The following is a 17,746-nucleotide window of genomic DNA, read 5'->3' as shown; positions in this document are numbered from 1 at the left end:
CAGGCATTTTATTCTTCCATTAGTTGTGCCCCGAGTGTGACATTTATAGATCAAGTAAGTAGGGTATTGTTGAATAAGCCTGGAGCCTTTTAAATCTGTTCAGCCTTAATCCAAGGGAAACCATTATTAGAACTAAAGTTGACCTGCCTGCTATTCTGGGTTTCTTTTCTTTTGCTTTTTTAAATGTTTTGGTCCAAAACCTTGTTTTTAAACAGTCTCTTAGGCACCAGGCAGCATATTAGTAATCATGTAGTAATTGTCAGAGTTAGTCTGGTTCCTATCACTGCCAATGTGAACAATTCTGGTACTGGTTTCTCTAGAATGGAGCATTTCACATTTTATCACTCTGAATGGTCATCAGCTTTATTTTTTTTAACAAATGATTTAGGGCTTCCATAATTATGGCTTAATATCGCATAACTATGACATAAAATCTCATAATTATGGTTATCTCAGAATAAAGAGTATCATAACTTTGACTTACTGTCTCATAATAATGAGGGCCTCTCATTATGACTTGGTGTGATTTATGATTTTGCATCTCATAATTATGACTCAAAGTGAAGACTTAGAATCTCGTTAAGACACTGTCAGTTATTGCAGTCTCATAATTACGACTTGCTGTCTCATAATTGATATAGTATCTTGTAGTGAGTTTCAATGCCATAATTATGACTTACTGTTTGATCATTATGACTTCATTTTCATAATTATTACGTTTTCGTAGTTGAGAAATGTCTTATGACAGTAATTGTGGTTTATTAAGTCATACTTGAAAAACTCATTTTTATGAGATAGCAAGTCATAATTAATGAGAATTTGTCATATTAATGAGATCCTAAGTCATAATTATAGAAAAAAACCTCATCATTATGACTTGCTAAATGGCTGTATACATTACTCCAGTGGTGGGAACAGGCTGTCATGCAGCCGAGACTATAATGCGGGCAGTATGTTGATGATGGTTGATGTGGGTTCGTGGGGCTAAAGGGGTTCCTAATGCAGCGCGCTGATAAGTTAACGCTACAGCGCTGCAGCAGCCCGCGCGCACAGCTGCACTCCGTTTAAATTCAAAAACCAACCGTCCCTGGAAACGCCAGCCTTACAGCTGAGGGAAATGAGTTACTTTCTTTTGGTTTGTATTTTCACTGTTAACAGGGTTATAATGATACCATTATAAATTTGATAAATTGACAGAATTTATTGTGGCAAGCCAAAGGTACCCTAACAATGTTCCATACTGAAAGGACCGGCCGTTTTTGGTCCGTTTGAGGTAACCTAGGTTAGCTAGCTTGGTTAAATAGCTAGCTATCTAACGTTGCTAACGTTAAAACGGAAGATGGTATGAGTTGGTTGTTTACTTGTTTATGCCAAGTTAGCTAGCTAGCTAGCTACGTTCCTAGAGTATATTGTTTCCAGGGCATTTTTCTGTGTAAAACAAAACGCAACAATGTGATACATTAACGAGATTTAAGACAGGATTCCATGCTTAGGAGCCTAGGGTCACCAGAAAGCACACAAAGGACTATGAGGAGTGTGTGTATAACGTTATATGTAACCAGAGACCACACAAAGATAATTAGCTAGCGTTTTGATGCGAGAACATGGGAACATGAAGTTCAGTAGTTCATTTCAGTAAGGTAAGTTAGCCAGCTTAAACAGACTCTTGACAATATAAGGATGGCTCCTTGGTAGTTAGCGTGCTAAACTTGCACTGAACGTGTAATTGTAAAGTCAGAGGAGTCGGGTAAGATTTTGCAGGAGGTTTATTTAAAACCACGTCATATAAGTTAGGTTACCCATTAGTTCATCACAAGCACGACTCTGCTGTCCATAGTAGATAACCTAGCTAATTTACTCGCATTGTCAGAAGAAACGCCCTACACCAAGTTTTGACTGAGTTCTCTTAGCATGCTCTTTCGCTTCTCGGAAGACCACTTCTCGGTCTTTTGGCTAAGATCAAGCGTAGTATCTGTTCTTATCAGTTTAGTATCTGATACGTCCTCTATATGAGGACTACATATTAAATAGATTTTTAGGACAGGGATATGGAAGAGGGGCTCCACGCATCAACCTGGTATTGCAGTACCTCCAGGAACGGTGCATCTCCTTATGGGGCAGTCATGGGCTGGAGTTTAGGGAACCAGCCCTGTGACCGGAAGGTTGCTGGTTCGATCCCCAGAACCAACAGTATGTGACAGGTGTCCTTGAGCAAGACACCTAACCCCCAACTGCTCCCCGGGAGCTGCGGATAGGGTTGCCTACCGCTCTGGGCAAGTGTGCTCTCTAGTGTGTGGTGTTTTGCTTCACAGATGGGTTAAATGCGGAGGTGAAATTTCCCCATTGTGGGACTAATAAAGGTCACTTAATCTTCCTTTTGTGGGGCTGACGTTACAAAATGTTTTTCCATGCAGTTATGCATTTCCACCAGAAATGTCTCCAAATCCCTGTAATGCTGTTTTAAGCCTCACGAGCCAAACAGAAACATTTGGATGGTGTGCCATGCCTGTGTTTGGTGGGGGAATCTGTAACTGTAGTTTTTTTGGCTTGTCAGTTCTCCTGCCCCACAAAGACATCTACAGTCATGTTCTCATTAGATTCAGCGTGTGTCTAATGTCAGTCAAGCAGCTGGTCCACCTCTGTATCTCCTGGCAAGTAACTTTAGTTCTAATAATTCTAGGTTACTGAGTTAAATACATTGCAGAAAACGTTCAACGCTTGCAGTTCATCATCTCAATAAGTAGTTCTCTGACTAAAGCTACAATTTACTTAGTGTGTCAGTTCATCATATTTTACAAACATCAATAAGAAAGGACTGGATCTGTGTTTTGTTTAATCAAAATTGTGTTTGTACTGTTTGTTTAACAGTGTATGTTGGTGAATAGTATGTTGTCCTTGTAAACCTTTTTCTCACTGACCGGATAACATTTCATGATTTCTTTTTCACCTGTGTTTGTCCCCAGCACTTTTGCAACTGTTTATACATGGTAATGTACAGGCAGTTGAAATGTCTTTATGTCAAGAGTCAGCAGTGTTTGTAATAAGGAGGTCTCATACCCTTTTTTTGGCTAGAAACATGCATCCTTGAGCAGTATTATGAGGCATTTTCTATAGGTTTCTTAATTCTATGAACAAGAGAGACAGCCAAAAAAATAAATAAATAAAATAACATGACAGAGTTTGATGGTAGAATAGTGCTCTGCTAAATACTGACCTGAGGTGTCATACCAGACAGTTCCAGTGCAATTCCGTCATGAAAAATAATAGAAAAATAAGTAGAAAATCAGGCTCCAAGTCCAAGAGTGGCCTGTCAGTTTTGAAGTGCACTATAATTGATATCTCACGTCAGAGTGTCTGAAGCAAATAAAATCTCCAGCTGATCTCCGAATCATGTAGAATGTCTTCAAGTAAAGGCACAAAAATAGCAGTCAAAGTGTCTCAATCCATTTTGTAGTCTGAGAAAGGTACACCAACTAAAGTACCAAAGGTTTCTTGCTTGCCCAGAGATGATTCATAGTAACTAGTTCATGGTTATGTTCCTTGACTTGGCAGTTTGTAACGAGGAACACTGAAGTTCGGCATGGTGAGTGCTTATAGACGAGATTCATCACACGGCAATGGCTTGAAGGTGATCTCAGCATTTTCCTCCATAATTAAGTCATATCGGCACATCAGTGGCCTGGGGAAGACAGGAAAGGGGTACTAAGGGTGCTTTCACAGTATTAAATGCTTGGAACTTTTCAACACTGTTCAGTGTTGTCTTTGACATCAATCTCATTAATGTTAATTATGTCATTCCCTGTTTCATTGTTAATCTGTCTTTAAGGTTTAAGGAGTGCTTGAGGAATGCACTTAGAAAAAACATCTGCCCACGCTTACCTGTCTGGCTGGTCAAGTGGGGTTATTCGAATGCGGATGAGACGAAGCTTGTAACGGGGTCCTATCACATTCCCAGTGATGATCCGCAAGGATATCTTCTGAACTGGATACAAGTCCTCATCAAATTGGGCCAGCATTCGTGTGGCAGTGTACTGTTCAAACCGCAGCAGCTTACTAAGCAACAACAGACAGGTAGCATAGTACATGAGGACTGTATGCACAAGACCTTTATAGAACATATTGTTTAAATGTGTTGTCAAGTTGGACTACGTACTGGTCAATCCTGGTCTCTGTCACGTTTTTTCCACTGTGCAGGCGGAGAGTAACCACCCCCCATCGCAAGTACTGATTCCAGGTTACGATATCAACTCTGTAGCTTGTCTCTGTTACAATTAGAATTAAAATGTTTTAACATTCATGGAAAATATGGACAATTATTCTAAGCAAGTATTATAGTGCTATTAACTTACTCCTGTATGGTGGATCTGCTGAGGTGGAGAAATAGACTCTTGTCTGTCCCAGTTTCAAGAGTGTGTTCTTCCATGGAGTCATGTCATATCCTGAAGACAGATTAAGATGATGTCAATATCTTGAGCTGCATGAAGTGTGCTCTGTGTGGCATTCTAATTGTTACTTATTTGTGTAATGCTGGGTGTTTCCATTACCCAGGACAGGACAGGAGGCTGGCTTAAAGGCTTCACATTGCAAACACTGGCCATTGAGAAAGTCACTGTAGGAGGAGCATGGGTAAGCAGTGATGTTACAGGTGTGGTTTAGAGCACACAGGTAGAGGAAAATAGCACGCTGGTGGTCACAAACAAAGTAGGATTTTCCTGTGGAAAAGTAGAGCAGTAATGAGCTTTTATTTTAGATTTTTTTATATTTTATAGCATGAGAAACTTTTCATTTTTTTATAAATTTAACAAGGCACAACTGGCATCTAAACATTTGTCAAACAATTTGTACATTGAGCAAACTGTATGTACTATATGAACATGTAGACACCGAAATGGTGGGTCCCACCAGGAGGGCATCTGCACAGCTAATCAGTGCCTTTGCTGGGTGTGCTACTCCAACTATCGCATTTGTAACATCTTTTAGGACTAACCTGAGAAGATAGTCTTGGGGCAGCCAGGTTGGTCTAGTCCACCATTGGCATAGAAATCAATATGTCCATGAGTCCCTTTGAGTCCAAAGGCTGTTAAAACAAATACATCAGGAACATAACATGGATTTATCTTGTGTGACAGTGGTTGCTGTTTGCAATGGGATTGTGCTTCTCAAAGGCATTGCAACATAAAGACTGTCATCAGATAGAGAAAGTTGACAGATAATTTGCACTTCAGTGACAATGACCAATTATGGTACAATGCTTAGAAGAAACTGAGCCCAGATTATCTTGTTGTGTTAGGTTTTAGGTGCTTACAGTTCATGTCCGTGTGTAGGACATCTACAAATTGGGCATCCGTTGGATCAAGTCGCTCGTCTGGAGGGACGCCTGCGAACATTGGGCCTGCTGGGTCCAGACCTAAGGATGTTCAATGGAGAATTTCTATTCAGCACCTTTAACTGGTTCAGCCTATTCTTTTCTAGAATTATCATCTAGTTATTAAAGCTGTAGTTTGGCAAAAATGATTTACTGTCCTGTTACTCAAATGTAGCCCATCATCCAAGACATGTTTGGTGTAAAAGGTTACTTTAGGTCAGCACAAGGACTGCAAGGCAAATGTAGCTATCAAATAATCAGAGCATACACCCGGTCAATTAGCATTATGCAAACTGCATTCATAAACCATCACACATTTGCCTCAAATTGTATGAAGTTGTTAAAAAATCTCAGATTTGCTTGTTTATCTGCTTTCTGCAACTGTGTAACCCTGAACAAAAGTACAACACATTCACAAAATGACAAGAGTAGCAGTCCATATTGTCCATTTTAAAGGATAAAAATGTCTTAAAGGTGTGTTATCCAATATTTACTATATGCTATTCACCAGCCACTATGAATATTAAGTAATGTGTAAAATATGTAATTATAAGACTGAGGAAGGCTAAGTTGGGAATTCTGGACATGCTGACATTACAAGTTTAAGGGGTAAAAATACTTCCGAAGCTCAGATTTTAGTTAGGATCTCTCACCTGTGATTCTTCCTATTTTGCCTCCTAGCATTGCTCCTATAAACCCAGCCACGTGTGCCCCCAGGCTGACCCCTATCAGGTGGATTGATTCGAGAGATGCACCCTCATCCTGGAACAACATAGTATGGGCTTTTCATTCACAGCTCAGATATCTCCCCCAAGCCCTTGTCAAATGACAGACATTAATTATTATAAGCAATAAAGTGCTGTCACGTAATTGCTTGAGCCGTGGATCATCACTCATGTAGTGTAATTTGTAATAACCCATGTTCCTGAGTGTTTTACACTTTTGAAAAAGGATGGTTCTTCAAAGGTTCTTTCGTAAAGAAAATGGTTCTCTATAGAACAATGAACACTCAAAGAACCCTTTGCATGATTAAAGAGTTCTTTTTGCATCGTGAAAGGGTTCTTCAGATTGATGGAGAATGTGCTGAAGATGGTGCTATGTGTAATCTTTTTGAAAAGGACCAAAAACGGTTCTTCTGTTGTTATGATGTCAAGCTTGTAACAATAGCAGAACCCTTTTCAAAAGGGTGCTATATATAACCATGTACAACACATATATATGTGTGTGTGTGTGTGTGTATGTAGTTTTTTTAAACATATATTTGCAGATTACTCACCCTCATCCTCTCAATGAAGCCTGTAATGTTGATAGCAGTGCGGCGTGTGTTGGTCACTGCGATGAAGTAGTTGAGGTTGGCAGCGCCTCGGTTCCAGTCTACTACCAAGATGTTCATGTCCACCTGAGCTGCCAGCAGGTGTACAATGTGGTTAATCCAGATAGGTGGGGCACCAGTGGGCCTGTAGCCATGTATGACGAAAGTGGTGGGTTTTTTCACGTCGAACAGGAGTTCCTTGGTAAAATTATGATGGGGCAGCTCTTGACCACAATCCAGGTTGGCGCGGGTGTAGAGGAGCAGACGCACATAAAGGTTGGTTCCGATGAACGTCTCATGAAAGTTCAGGTCAGAGAAGTTGTCGCACTTGTTGTCTTGACCTGCTAACAGTGAATATTTGCTCATTTTTCTGTTTGTGTTTGTATATTTATAAATGTGAGAGAGAAACTTTTTTGTACATTTATGTTTATTTGGCAGTTGCTACATTGAAGCATTTTCCATTGAAACAATTAGACATGAGTATGTTTGTTTGTTGTAAGTAAGTTTGACATTTTATGCACACATAAGCCAAAAGGAATGACTGATTTTGCATAATGTAGTGGAGTAAAAAGTAAGATATTTGACTTTGAAATGTGGTGGAATGAAAGTTAAATGTCACCCAAAATGCATAAACTTCACAGTACAGATACACCAAAAAAAACTTCTTAAGTACAGTAACAAATTACATTTACTTAGTTACTGTCCATCACTGGTTATAAGATACATACTGTCCTGTTTGTCAGTTCATATTGTCCCTTCTTGCCTCATTATTTTTCTGTTTGATGTAAATTCACAAAAAACATGTCACTTTACACATATGCTGTTTAAAATCTCAGCACCCCCAACCTAAAACAGGTACCTGTGTCACTGTGAGTCAATGTCTCAGATGTCAGGCAGAATACCCTTAACCATATAATGAAATAACTTTCTGTGAGGGAGCTTTTCTAGGCATTAAATGCTTCAGACGTCTTGGTTCCCATCACCACCTCTGTGAACAATTCTGACTCTGGAAGTTTCTCTAGAATGGAGCATTTTAAATCAAATCACTCTGAATGATTTTGTTTGTATTTCAATTATTTAAATATGCAAAGTTTTGAAAAATCTGTGAAATTGCCTTTTAAGTCAAAAGTCAAACCGTTCCAATGGGAAAGGAGGAATATTCCTGTGGGAGAGTCTTCATTTGTAGCTTAAATTGGTCAGTTTACTGAGAAATTATGCTTCATGGCTTAACCTCTGGTTTTCATTCTATTTTATTCAAAAATCATTTAAAGTGGTTTCCTTTTTTTCTAGTATTATAGACATTCCAAGTCTTTGTGCCTGGTTATGTCTTTAAGCATCATAGTAATAAAAAATAAAATAAAGCAAGAATAACATGCAATGAATAACAGTTTCATTTCTGATCCCTTTTAATCCACAAAGTTAGCATCATAATTGTTTAATTGCATTGAGCTAAGCAGTTCAACAAAGCGGCTCTGTTTTTCCTTCTCGCTACTTCTCTTTCCATCTCGCTGTTTTCCCAGTTTAGTAACTGATCCACAATGAAGTAAGCCTTGGCTTTAGCGACCCAGTTTCTGCTTATCTAATACCTTTGTCACTGCTGCCCAACAGAGATCACCTGTTTTGGCCTCACACCGTCCCACTGTAGAAAACATATGCTTGCATCATGTCTGGTTGGACTCAAATCCTGTCACTTGCTTCAACATTGTTTTGCAGACAGTAAGCTATGCCGGGCTCTCGGGTAGTGTGCTGCAAACTGCAGGCTTTAGAGGTGATCTGTGCTCTGTAATTAGCATGCACGTATGAGGCACAATTGGATCATGGTGCTATAAAAAAGCTGCTCATCCCACTGCTTCACATGTTCCTTTGATGGTCTTTCCTTGCCCCTTCCATCTGACCCCATACTCTGCAGAGATGCCTAGGGTGATTACAGGGGTTCAGTTGAGTGTGTAAGGTGTGATGAGGAGTGTGCAATATGATTGACACCAATCACCCTCCCCTAGCATGTTCATTCTGCCCAAGCCTGACCCCTGACCTCTCTAGACTTGCTCCATTAGCCCTGCTTTTTGTTAGCAGTACTTATGATCCTGGCCACAGATACACCGCTGAAAATCAGGACTCACATTCATGTATCACAAATAGGGTTAATGTGTTCTGCAGATCAGTTTTTTCTTTGCTAATGCTATTATTAAAGAAACCTTAAGTTTGGTGAGAAGTGCTGTATAAATAGAACATTTTGTCTTGTTTCATAACATTGTTGTCTTTAAAGAGTGATTGAAATAGAAAGTTGCTATTTTTGAATCCCAAAGTTTCCACAGAAGATAATTAGATGGTGGACTAAAGGCAATGTCTAATTCAGATGCAGAATAGAATCCAATTTTGTCTCTTACCTCTGCAAAGGGTGAAGAAACCCACAAGCCCCAGGAACTTCCAGAGACCCATTCTTCTTGGAGGAAGAAAGAGCAGAAGGAAAGCACACCTGAAGGAGTCAAAGACATCCAAGTGACAACCGGAGGAGCGCTTGTAGGAAAGCAGACAAGTGGGTGGAGACTGTGGGAGGGAAGAAACTAGTTTTCAGAGATCAGAGCATGCTTAGTCTGAGGGCAGTGCATAATGTGGCTAGTCAGTAGGCCAGCTGACGGCTTTTTCTAGAAAAATACACTAAAAACCTACACTAGATGAATTACTATTGAAAAAATGTGGAATCATTTGCTGTATTAAGTTTTGTTAATTTACAATACAATGATTTATTCAATGTGAATTAAATAATACGGACTATTTGCCAGCATGTATTTGTGTGTATTTTATTCAATATTTCAAGAATTCTGTGAAGAAGACATTATTGAATGATAAAAATATAATATGATCTATTTAGATAGATTTTTATTAAGTTATCTGCCTTGAAATTAGATCTGCACTATTGAATCCTACATATTAATTTTATTGCAACTTTACCAGCCGTCCTAGAACTCTTTACAGGTCTGTTTATCATTCTTGGCAAATCTAACAATTGTCAATTTTTTCTTGCACCTTGCTCTCCTACTAATTACATATTATAATAATTTTCTGTTGCAGATATCCACAGCCAGATTGGTTTTATATTATTGAAAACATTGATTCCAAATTTTTGAACAGTGATTCCAAATTCTTAAACAATTGTGTAAATTAGAAGAAAAATATAATGAAATTATGGTACTGCAATAAATTAGTGTAAATGAATATGTACTCTCAGGCTACTGTCACTGTACCTTTAATTATACAGGTTTTCTACAGTAGATCTCTAGCTACACTCTCCCTGTCCTGCAACCCTATAGTTTACTGTTCTCCTTTCTCACTCCCACATCTAAGCCAAGTCTTTGACTAGGAGGGGTTCTGTCTGCATAGCTTGTGGGAGAGCTGCTTTAGATGGGATATACATAGCATGCATGAACTAAACAGCATGAACTGTGGGTTTTTAAAGTATACCCTGCCTTCAGCATGTGTCATTTTAGGTATGCATAAGTCTTCGTTTCATGGAGACAAAAATACTACAAGACTGAGGCAACTGGCCATAACCGAATAATCAAGTTTTAGAATCTGCAAGAGATGCTTAGCACAATAGCATGCTTCCTCTGATTGCCCTTAAGCATCATTTGTTCTGTAAGCTCATTTTAACAAGGATGGCTGGTCACACATTACATGAGACCGCTATGCAGGCATGAAATGACAAGAGTGGTGTTGTGAAATGTAAGTTATTGATAATCACTGGATTAGTGCCCCCCTTTTCTTAGTGATTATTTGCTTCCTTTCTGTAAACCAGCCAGCGATATGCTTAGATAGCTTAAAAATACAAATGCACTGCAGTGTTTTGTCACCATTCAAAAGGACTGTAGGGCACTGTGGCTACATTCTCATCAGTGCAGTGTAAGCTTCCTGCATAAAAACTGGCCCTAATATATTGCTTACAGATTTATACGTCAGCTGATATAATTATGTATTTCATTTTGTAAAATAAAATGTCTGAACTGTCTAAAATGTGAATATTATGATTCATAAAAAGAACCTAATGAAGTTTAAAAATTTGGAGGGCATTATTGCTTTTGCATGCTTACACAGTATACACCTAATGGCATTACTAAGCAGAGATCACAGACTGATTACAGTAACTCTTCTCTACTGTCCTCCAATAACCACATCAAATGGAGGAGATCCAATTAATCAGGCCCATGAGACACAGCTCATTGAGCCCATATTTCTCCTTACAGGTCAGCAGGTTAATAACTGACCATGCAGAACTCCTCAGTTCAGTACAGTCCAAGCACACTCTTAATCATCTATAATAGGAGGCAGAAATCCCCCTTTTACAAATGGAATTATGTATGCGCTAAATACATACGTTTTTATTAATTTATGTACAATTCTGTTTTCATCTTGGTGAAGTGGATTTCAGAATATTGAAACCATTCTGGTACAGTAATTAAATAAAGATCTCAAACAATACCATATAAGAAACATTCTATGATCTATCTTGATATTTGATTAAAAAGAAAAAAGAAAAGAACAAACAATATGTACAAGACAATATATACTGATACTAAGCATTCTCTTGACTGAACTGATACTAAGCATGCACTTCAATTGATTTAGTCTTGGCAATATTCTGTCAAAAAAGCCCTCAGCTGATAGCAGTATTAAAAATATTGAAATCAAAATTTCCTGAAGCACTTTTATATATTTATACATGCTTATGGTACTTTATTTGTAGTGATAAATTATTTAGATGTACAATGTGTTCTAGTCTAGTTAAATATTTTTTTTTTCATTCACTTCTTCATGAAGGTGCTGATGAGGTCCATGGGGATGGGGAAAACCACAGTGGAGTTCCTCTCTGTGGCGATTTCACCCAGGGTCTGCAGGTACCGCAGCTGCAGAGCAGCTGGAGACTCGGACATCACATTAGCTGCTTCCTTCAGAGCACAGGATGCTTTCATCTCTCCCTCAGCTGCAATCACCTGTATGAGACAAACACATGTGAGTTACTGTTCAAAGGTTTAGGTTCAGTTTTTTTTATTTAAAACCAAGTGGTTGCAGATTAGCCTGTTAAAGGATTATGATATTCAATTTCTCTGCAACTTTCAAGTAATTAAGAGGGGAAAAAAAGAAATAAGACACAAAATGTCCAGAATGATAAATGGAGCTGACAGCAAGAGATATGTAGTATCAAGAATACCTTTAAAATGTGGGAACTTGACATAAAAATAATTGTAAATTGATAATCACAGTGTGTTATTTAGCATTTAATAACAAAGTCTATAAAATGCTTAAAATATAGTAGTAAAATATATTGTGTAGTAGTAAAATAAAGTATTCTAGTAGATAATATTTAAATTAACATTATATAAATGATCATTTTGTATGAAATATCAAAAATCTTTAGTATGAAAAGTAATTTCAAAGTTTTGGACAGTGTAGCTCACTAAATGGACTGAATTCATCTTACAGAACCAATAATATACAGGACAATGATCTTTCAGAGGCTTCATGTAGTGGTCTCAGCTGCCTTTGTAAGTCATGCATTGTTTTCCTTTATATTTTATACATATAATTACTTACAGTATGTATATGTTACATGACCCACTGTAAATGTCTGACAGATGGCTGTAAGAAGTGTCATCAGTGCATGGTGTGTAAACACACATGAGCTCATCTGTTTGCCAGGTATGTGGATGTCTGGAACAGTAAAGCCAGTGTGATCCTGTACAAATCAGGTGTAACCCTCATGAGCAGGTGGCCTCAGGGGGTTTTACACCTCACCCACCTGCATACAGGGGGCAGTGCCGAGTCATTGGCCAATCAGAGAGCTCACTAGCCCTCTAGACACAACGCAAAGCTGCAAAGCTGATCAGGCTGAACTTGTCAGGCTTTGCAGTAGTGCTGTCAGAGTTTGTGCATTGGGGCGTTTTGCTGAGAACACATGAAAACTCACCTTGGCCCGAGCCTCTCTGGTGGCCTCAGCCTCAGCAGCCATTGCCCTCTGCAACGTGTGAGGGAGTTTAACGTCCTTTAGCTCTACCCGTTCCACTTTAATGCCCCAGTTCTTAGATGCAGAGTAAATGACTTCCTGTCGGACAAAATTAGATTCATGAATGGAGGAAATAAAATGTTTATAGTTTAGGTTCTTCTTATTAAATGTATTGATATCTGTGTGCATTTGTCAAATGATGCATTGTGTTTGCTTAATTCAATTCTGCACATAATTTCCACATGACTTAACAAAATATATTATTGATATATTCAAAGATTTAGAAACAGTTTTTAGTGATATTAAAACAGTTTTTGTTGAAGATATGTGTATTAAATTATTCTATATAATATTAATACTCTACAAGTGCATTGGTTTCAATTAAAATGTAAGACGCTGCAAAAAATGGGCATTTTAGATGTGTCCAGAATGATCAACAGAACTGGACATGATTCCTTTGTGATTGAGAATTTTTTGACAGTGAGAATCAAGTTAGACTAAAATTTTTGCCTAGAATGCCTTGCGTTTAAATAGTGGTAATCAAATCTCAGTCCAGATAGCCAATCAAAAATGGCTACAGATAAATAGCTATGTTGTATTATTTATCGTTTAATAATTTGTTGGGGTTCCCCACAAATTTTTTTAAATATATTTGTATTGAAAAGCATCTTAAAATACTTTGTGGTGTTTCAGTCTAGACTGTATACATTTAAACTGAATAAAATAACAGCAGTTATTAATGTGATATGTGACATTAAACCTTTGAATTGCAATGTATGTAGTGCGGTACAGTAGTGTTTACATACCCAGGTGTTGCTTTGATAAATGTTTTGTTGATTTTATAAGTGAAAATAAGTTTACAGATTTTCTACTTGATACAACCTAATAGGATATTTTCTGCGAATTTTACTTTACAGATTCTATTTATTTACTAAGTGTAATATGTTAAATTACAATATGATAAATTTAGCTAATTAACAGTAAGTTGGGAATTACAATGTACAGAAGTGTGTTTTCTGTAGAGAATGTATTAACTTATTTTCACTTAAAAAATCAACAAAAACGTAACTTGCCACCCAGACTTTTACATACAAATTTGTTACATTAACACTTTTTTGTCTTTCAGTTACATTTGGCAATAACTGTGTTGATGTAATATACTTCATTCATGTGGAAATGATACATAAATTTTTTTAGTGCATAATATGATTGCTGAAAGAAAATTGTCCTAACAGTTAAAAGAAAGTTAAAAATGTTAATTTGTTCACAGGATTAACTGTATATAGATATAAACCAAAACAGGCTTTACAAAAAGATACAAGAACATTGAAATCCATCTTAACTGACAACTGTTTCTGATATGGTAATTGAGGAAAAGTTTTGCAAGAGCTCTGTGGCATACCCCACCTCCATTTGTTCTGCCATCTCCTCACGGTCTCGCAAGATATCCGCCAAGCTCTTGGTACCCAGCATGTTTCTGAGGGTGGTCTGTGCCAGCATCTGTGTTGCCAGATTGGCATCCTCCACTTTGGTTATAGACACTGTAGGGTTAAAAACTCGATAATAAACCACCCCATCTACCATGATGGTTACCGAGTCTTTTGTCAGCACCTGTAGAGAGAAGCATGAGCAAGGACCATATTTAAAATTTCAAGTAATGAAATATATGAATATCTAAAACTTACACACAAAGAATCAGATCTTCAGTACCAACGCAGATTTTCTTATTTCTACTTAATTTGTATTGACTGTAATGTTTAATATCCAAGTGTAATATACATATCTTCACCACTAGATGGCACTCCATAACCTTTTTATTATTTTTTATTAAAACAAGCAGTAGGCAGTTGAGCAGGAACCATATTTCTGGATGGCAAAGTTTAAAAAAGTTATTTTATCTGTAGAAACTCAACTCCTGTGGGGGAATGTTGAAAGATACCGTCCTCAGATCGACTTTCCGAAAGGTGTCCACACATGGAAGAATCCAGAATATGCCTTTAAAAAGTATCAATTTATAAACATTTAGTTTAAAAATATTCATGTATCAAGAATGATGAAATGATCTTATTTCTAATGAAACAGTAACTCACCAGGCCCCTTGGCTCCACCCAGGAGTCTCCCTAAACGGAAAATAACTGCTCTCTCATATTCCTTGACAATCTTTCAGTCAAATAGAATTTGCGGAATAAATGATGATTAGTACGTTCATGTGCTCATGACTGTCAATCAAAATACTGTCAGATATCTCTACAGTTATGTGGACTGAAATGTGAGGATCCACTGTTACACTTGAATACAAAATTAATCCATAAAACCAAAAAACAAAATGGATTTTTATTGAAGGCAGCAGATTTTTGGTCTTGAAGTCTGGCTTCTGTAATATATATATTTTATTTAATACATATTTTTTTGCATATACAGTACTTTGCACAAATCAGAGGCCATTCATTTATTAATTAAGTTCTAATTATTCATTTTTAGCACCAGGCAAAAAAGCTAGAATCGAATTAACAGAAAATTACACTAAAACATTCAACAGCAATGATAATATTTTTCAGAGAAGATTATATATAAGAAAATCCTCTTGCATAAATCTGGAGTTCAATGAAATGATATAAAAGCTAATGAGAAAATGGGACTGTCCCCATCAGATAAACATCAGATGTCCCCATGTCATCTTTGAGAGACAGGAGAAAATCAAGCTTCACTCGTACTTCAGATAAAAATCCACAGGTGTTTCTGTCCATCCGTCCACTGTGAGAAGACAACTCAACGCTATGGATCTAAATAGGTGTGTGGCTGTCAAGAAGCCCTCACTGAGAAAAATGGACAGAAAAGAAGAAAAAATGGACTAGAATTGAATTGTGAGATGCAGAAAATGCAACTAACTTCTATGACTGAACTTTCTAAGTGAGTCTCCTGAAAAGAATAGAAGCTATAATAAAACAAAAATGTGGATGCACTAAATACTGAAAAATACTAGTTGTTGAGACTTTCTTTTAAATGTATGTTCTGCTTTTTTCCTGATACTGAAGAATGAAGAACTTGAAGGCAGTTTTGATTTTGAAATGAAACCAAGGAAATTGTGGTCTCTGTCTTTCATACAGTACTGTAGATTTTCTCCAAATAGTTGCAGTGTTCTTACCTTCATACAGCTCCATATAGAGACTGGGAATGTGGCAAGAATGAGAAGAAAAGAGAGAGCCGTGAGAAGAAGCCCACAGAAGCCAGAACTCTTTGGCTGACCCTCTCCTGGTGAGACAAATACATGACAATGGTTTCATAGTGTTCAAAAGCCAAACCTTGAGGAAAATAAATGAATTACCTGATTGAAAGTCTTCATTCACATCCTCACAAAAATCTCGGTCTGCCCTGTCTTTGTTCCGAACCCTCTCAGTCATGTTGAACAATAAGCCTCAGCTTGTTATGTTATGTTGCGCATTTTAAGCTGTGTTAAAATTGGCTGTACATTTCAAGTACCACCCTTTTTTCACACAGAGCACGGCAGGGGATTTAGCATGTCGTTTATCTGAGCAACAGTCTGGTCAAATAATTGTGTTGTATTTGAAAGTCATTTGGTTGTTTACTTAAGTCACGTGGCACTTCATGTGGCCTTTTAATGTCACATTATATAATCTCTCTTTTATTTTGTCTCTACGCATCTAGAAAAAGTCAAGGTGCACAAAGATAATTAATAAAAGGTGATGCCCCTGCTTCATATGATTCACACTCTCACCCTGCTGTGTTAGAAGTGTCTGGAAAAAAGCACATCTACACCTGAGCCCTTCATCATTACATGTTTTTCTTAGCGAGAGTGGAAAGATTATTACCAAGTTGTTTTTAAGGGTTTTGAACTATATACGTTTGTTTTTCCACAGTCCCTATGCACAGTTAAAAAGGATACAACGAGTGCAAACATGTAAAATGAACTCTTGTGTAAAATCCTACTTATCATTCTTATTTGTGCAGTTCTTTATTGACTTAGGTTGGCAAGATGACTTTAAAGAAAGCCTGGAGGTGAATGTCATTTAATCTCTCATCAGTCTTAGAGATGTGGAATGACCCAGAGGAAAGAAATATTCTAAATGAGATTTTTTCTTGATCTCAGATACTTCTCCTAGACACTGTTAAGTCCAGTTTGAAATCAGGGTGGTTTAGAAGAAACAATTCAGAAACCAGTGATCATTAATGTAATACTGAGATCTGCTTTATTTCTCTGAGACATTCTTGAGAAAGATTTTTTTCTCTGTGGAGTCTCTTGTCATGATCTATTAATACATAAAATATATTCCACCTTTTTAACTGATGTATAATTTAGTTGCTGAGATGAAAACAAAGTCATTAAAATAGATGCAGAATGATGCAATCTAGAGAAACTTACCAACTCAGATTTCTTTACAGTGGTGGTGATAGTGTAACTACATGGCCTTAATGAATATAAGCACTGGATAAATCTAAATCTATTATCTCTAGTCTAGGTTCTTTAAGTAGACTGGCAGATTTAATTTAGTTTGACTGACATAAAAAATGTATCTTCCACTCCAAGGATGACAAAAGTCAAAAACACAGTTATTAATGAGTTCATGTATGTATTTGATGGTGTCTGTATTGTCTTATTATACTATTAACAATATTAATAATATCTATTACATTTCTAAAAAATATCCCTGTCCCTGGATGTCCCTGGTCCTAGAGATAGTAGGTTTCAGAGAGCTGAAGGTATATAGTTAACATGAGTTGATGATGCAGAGATGATGACATCGCTCGGTCTCTTTATATGAATATTGACTATGGTAAAATAGAGGCAAATCCGAAAACTAGTTTTTCTTTGAGTACTATTTGTCCCTACAGCGCTGTGTGTGTACCTCTCCACCCATTCTTTTAAAGAAAATATATTTTAGGCTGAAACTTAAAAGCTACCATGAAATAATCTCTGAGGCATTAGATAGTGTATGTATTCATAACTGATTCATGTTATAATTTTTTGTGAGGAAGCTTTTAGAGGCACTAAACTCTTCAGACATCTGATTTTTATCACCACCACTGTGAACAATTCAGATTCAGTAAATGT

The 17,746-nt window shown here is 37.2% G+C and overlaps 2 protein-coding genes and 1 pseudogene across 3 annotated transcripts; 1 reads left to right on the top strand and 2 right to left on the bottom strand.

Moving 5' to 3' along the window:
- Nucleotides 1-1,669: 1,669 nt before the first annotated feature.
- lipib (lipase, member Ib) lies at nucleotides 1,670-9,199 on the bottom strand. 2 transcript variants are annotated; one of them, XM_017716980.2, is made up of 10 exons: nucleotides 9,065-9,199; nucleotides 6,642-7,021; nucleotides 6,019-6,127; nucleotides 5,306-5,407; nucleotides 4,988-5,077; nucleotides 4,545-4,712; nucleotides 4,350-4,439; nucleotides 4,154-4,262; nucleotides 3,880-4,053; nucleotides 1,670-3,679 (listed from the first exon to the last, which is right to left on the bottom strand). In XM_017716980.2, the coding sequence occupies exons 1-10, from the start codon at nucleotides 9,114-9,116 to the stop codon at nucleotides 3,592-3,594; spliced, it is 1,362 nt and encodes a 453-aa protein (XP_017572469.1). In that variant the 5' UTR covers nucleotides 9,117-9,199; the 3' UTR covers nucleotides 1,670-3,591. The 2 variants fall into 2 exon arrangements, with proteins under 2 accessions (XP_017572469.1, XP_017572479.1); XM_017716990.2 differs by having other exon boundaries at nucleotides 6,642-7,018.
- Nucleotides 1,934-2,111, top strand: LOC119262415 (annotated as a pseudogene).
- Nucleotides 9,200-11,181: 1,982 nt separating the features above from the next.
- Nucleotides 11,182-16,108, bottom strand: zgc:112408 (uncharacterized protein LOC550260 homolog). The gene is made up of 7 exons (XM_037533933.1): nucleotides 16,001-16,108; nucleotides 15,821-15,927; nucleotides 14,766-14,835; nucleotides 14,588-14,670; nucleotides 14,083-14,286; nucleotides 12,640-12,774; nucleotides 11,182-11,665 (listed from the first exon to the last, which is right to left on the bottom strand). Exons 1-7 carry the CDS (start codon nucleotides 16,074-16,076, stop codon nucleotides 11,477-11,479), a joined length of 864 nt encoding a protein of 287 aa, XP_037389830.1. The 5' UTR covers nucleotides 16,077-16,108; the 3' UTR covers nucleotides 11,182-11,476.
- Between the last annotated feature and the right edge of the window lie 1,638 nt (nucleotides 16,109-17,746).

This window comes from Pygocentrus nattereri, chromosome 24 (genome assembly GCF_015220715.1).
Source record: "Pygocentrus nattereri isolate fPygNat1 chromosome 24, fPygNat1.pri, whole genome shotgun sequence".
In the NCBI taxonomy this organism is placed as follows: Eukaryota; Metazoa; Chordata; class Actinopteri; order Characiformes; family Serrasalmidae; genus Pygocentrus; species Pygocentrus nattereri.
The sequence above is the reverse complement of the archived record's forward strand: the minus strand, read 5'-3'. Positions and strand labels throughout refer to the sequence as shown.

What these genes read in the sequence shown, in the direction of transcription:
- lipib (XM_017716980.2), bottom strand. Translation starts at nt 9,116, where the DNA reads ATGGGTCTCTGGAAGTTCCTGGGGCTTGTGGGTTTCTTCACCCTTTGC. An exon ending in AGCCTCCTGTCCTGTCCTGG is followed by an intron (nt 4,440 to 4,544) that starts GTAATGGAAACA and finishes ATCTGTCTTCAG; the next exon opens with GATATGACATGACTCCATGG. An exon ending in CCACTTGACCAGCCAGACAG is followed by an intron (nt 3,680 to 3,879) that starts GTAAGCGTGGGC and finishes TGTCTTCCCCAG; the next exon opens with GCCACTGATGTGCCGATATG.
- zgc:112408 (XM_037533933.1), bottom strand. Translation starts at nt 16,076, where the DNA reads ATGACTGAGAGGGTTCGGAACAAAGACAGGGCAGACCGAGATTTTTGT. An exon ending in GGGTGGAGCCAAGGGGCCTG is followed by an intron (nt 14,671 to 14,765) that starts GTGAGTTACTGT and finishes TACTTTTTAAAG; the next exon opens with GCATATTCTGGATTCTTCCA. An exon ending in AGATGGCAGAACAAATGGAG is followed by an intron (nt 12,775 to 14,082) that starts GTGGGGTATGCC and finishes TTTGTCCGACAG; the next exon opens with GAAGTCATTTACTCTGCATC.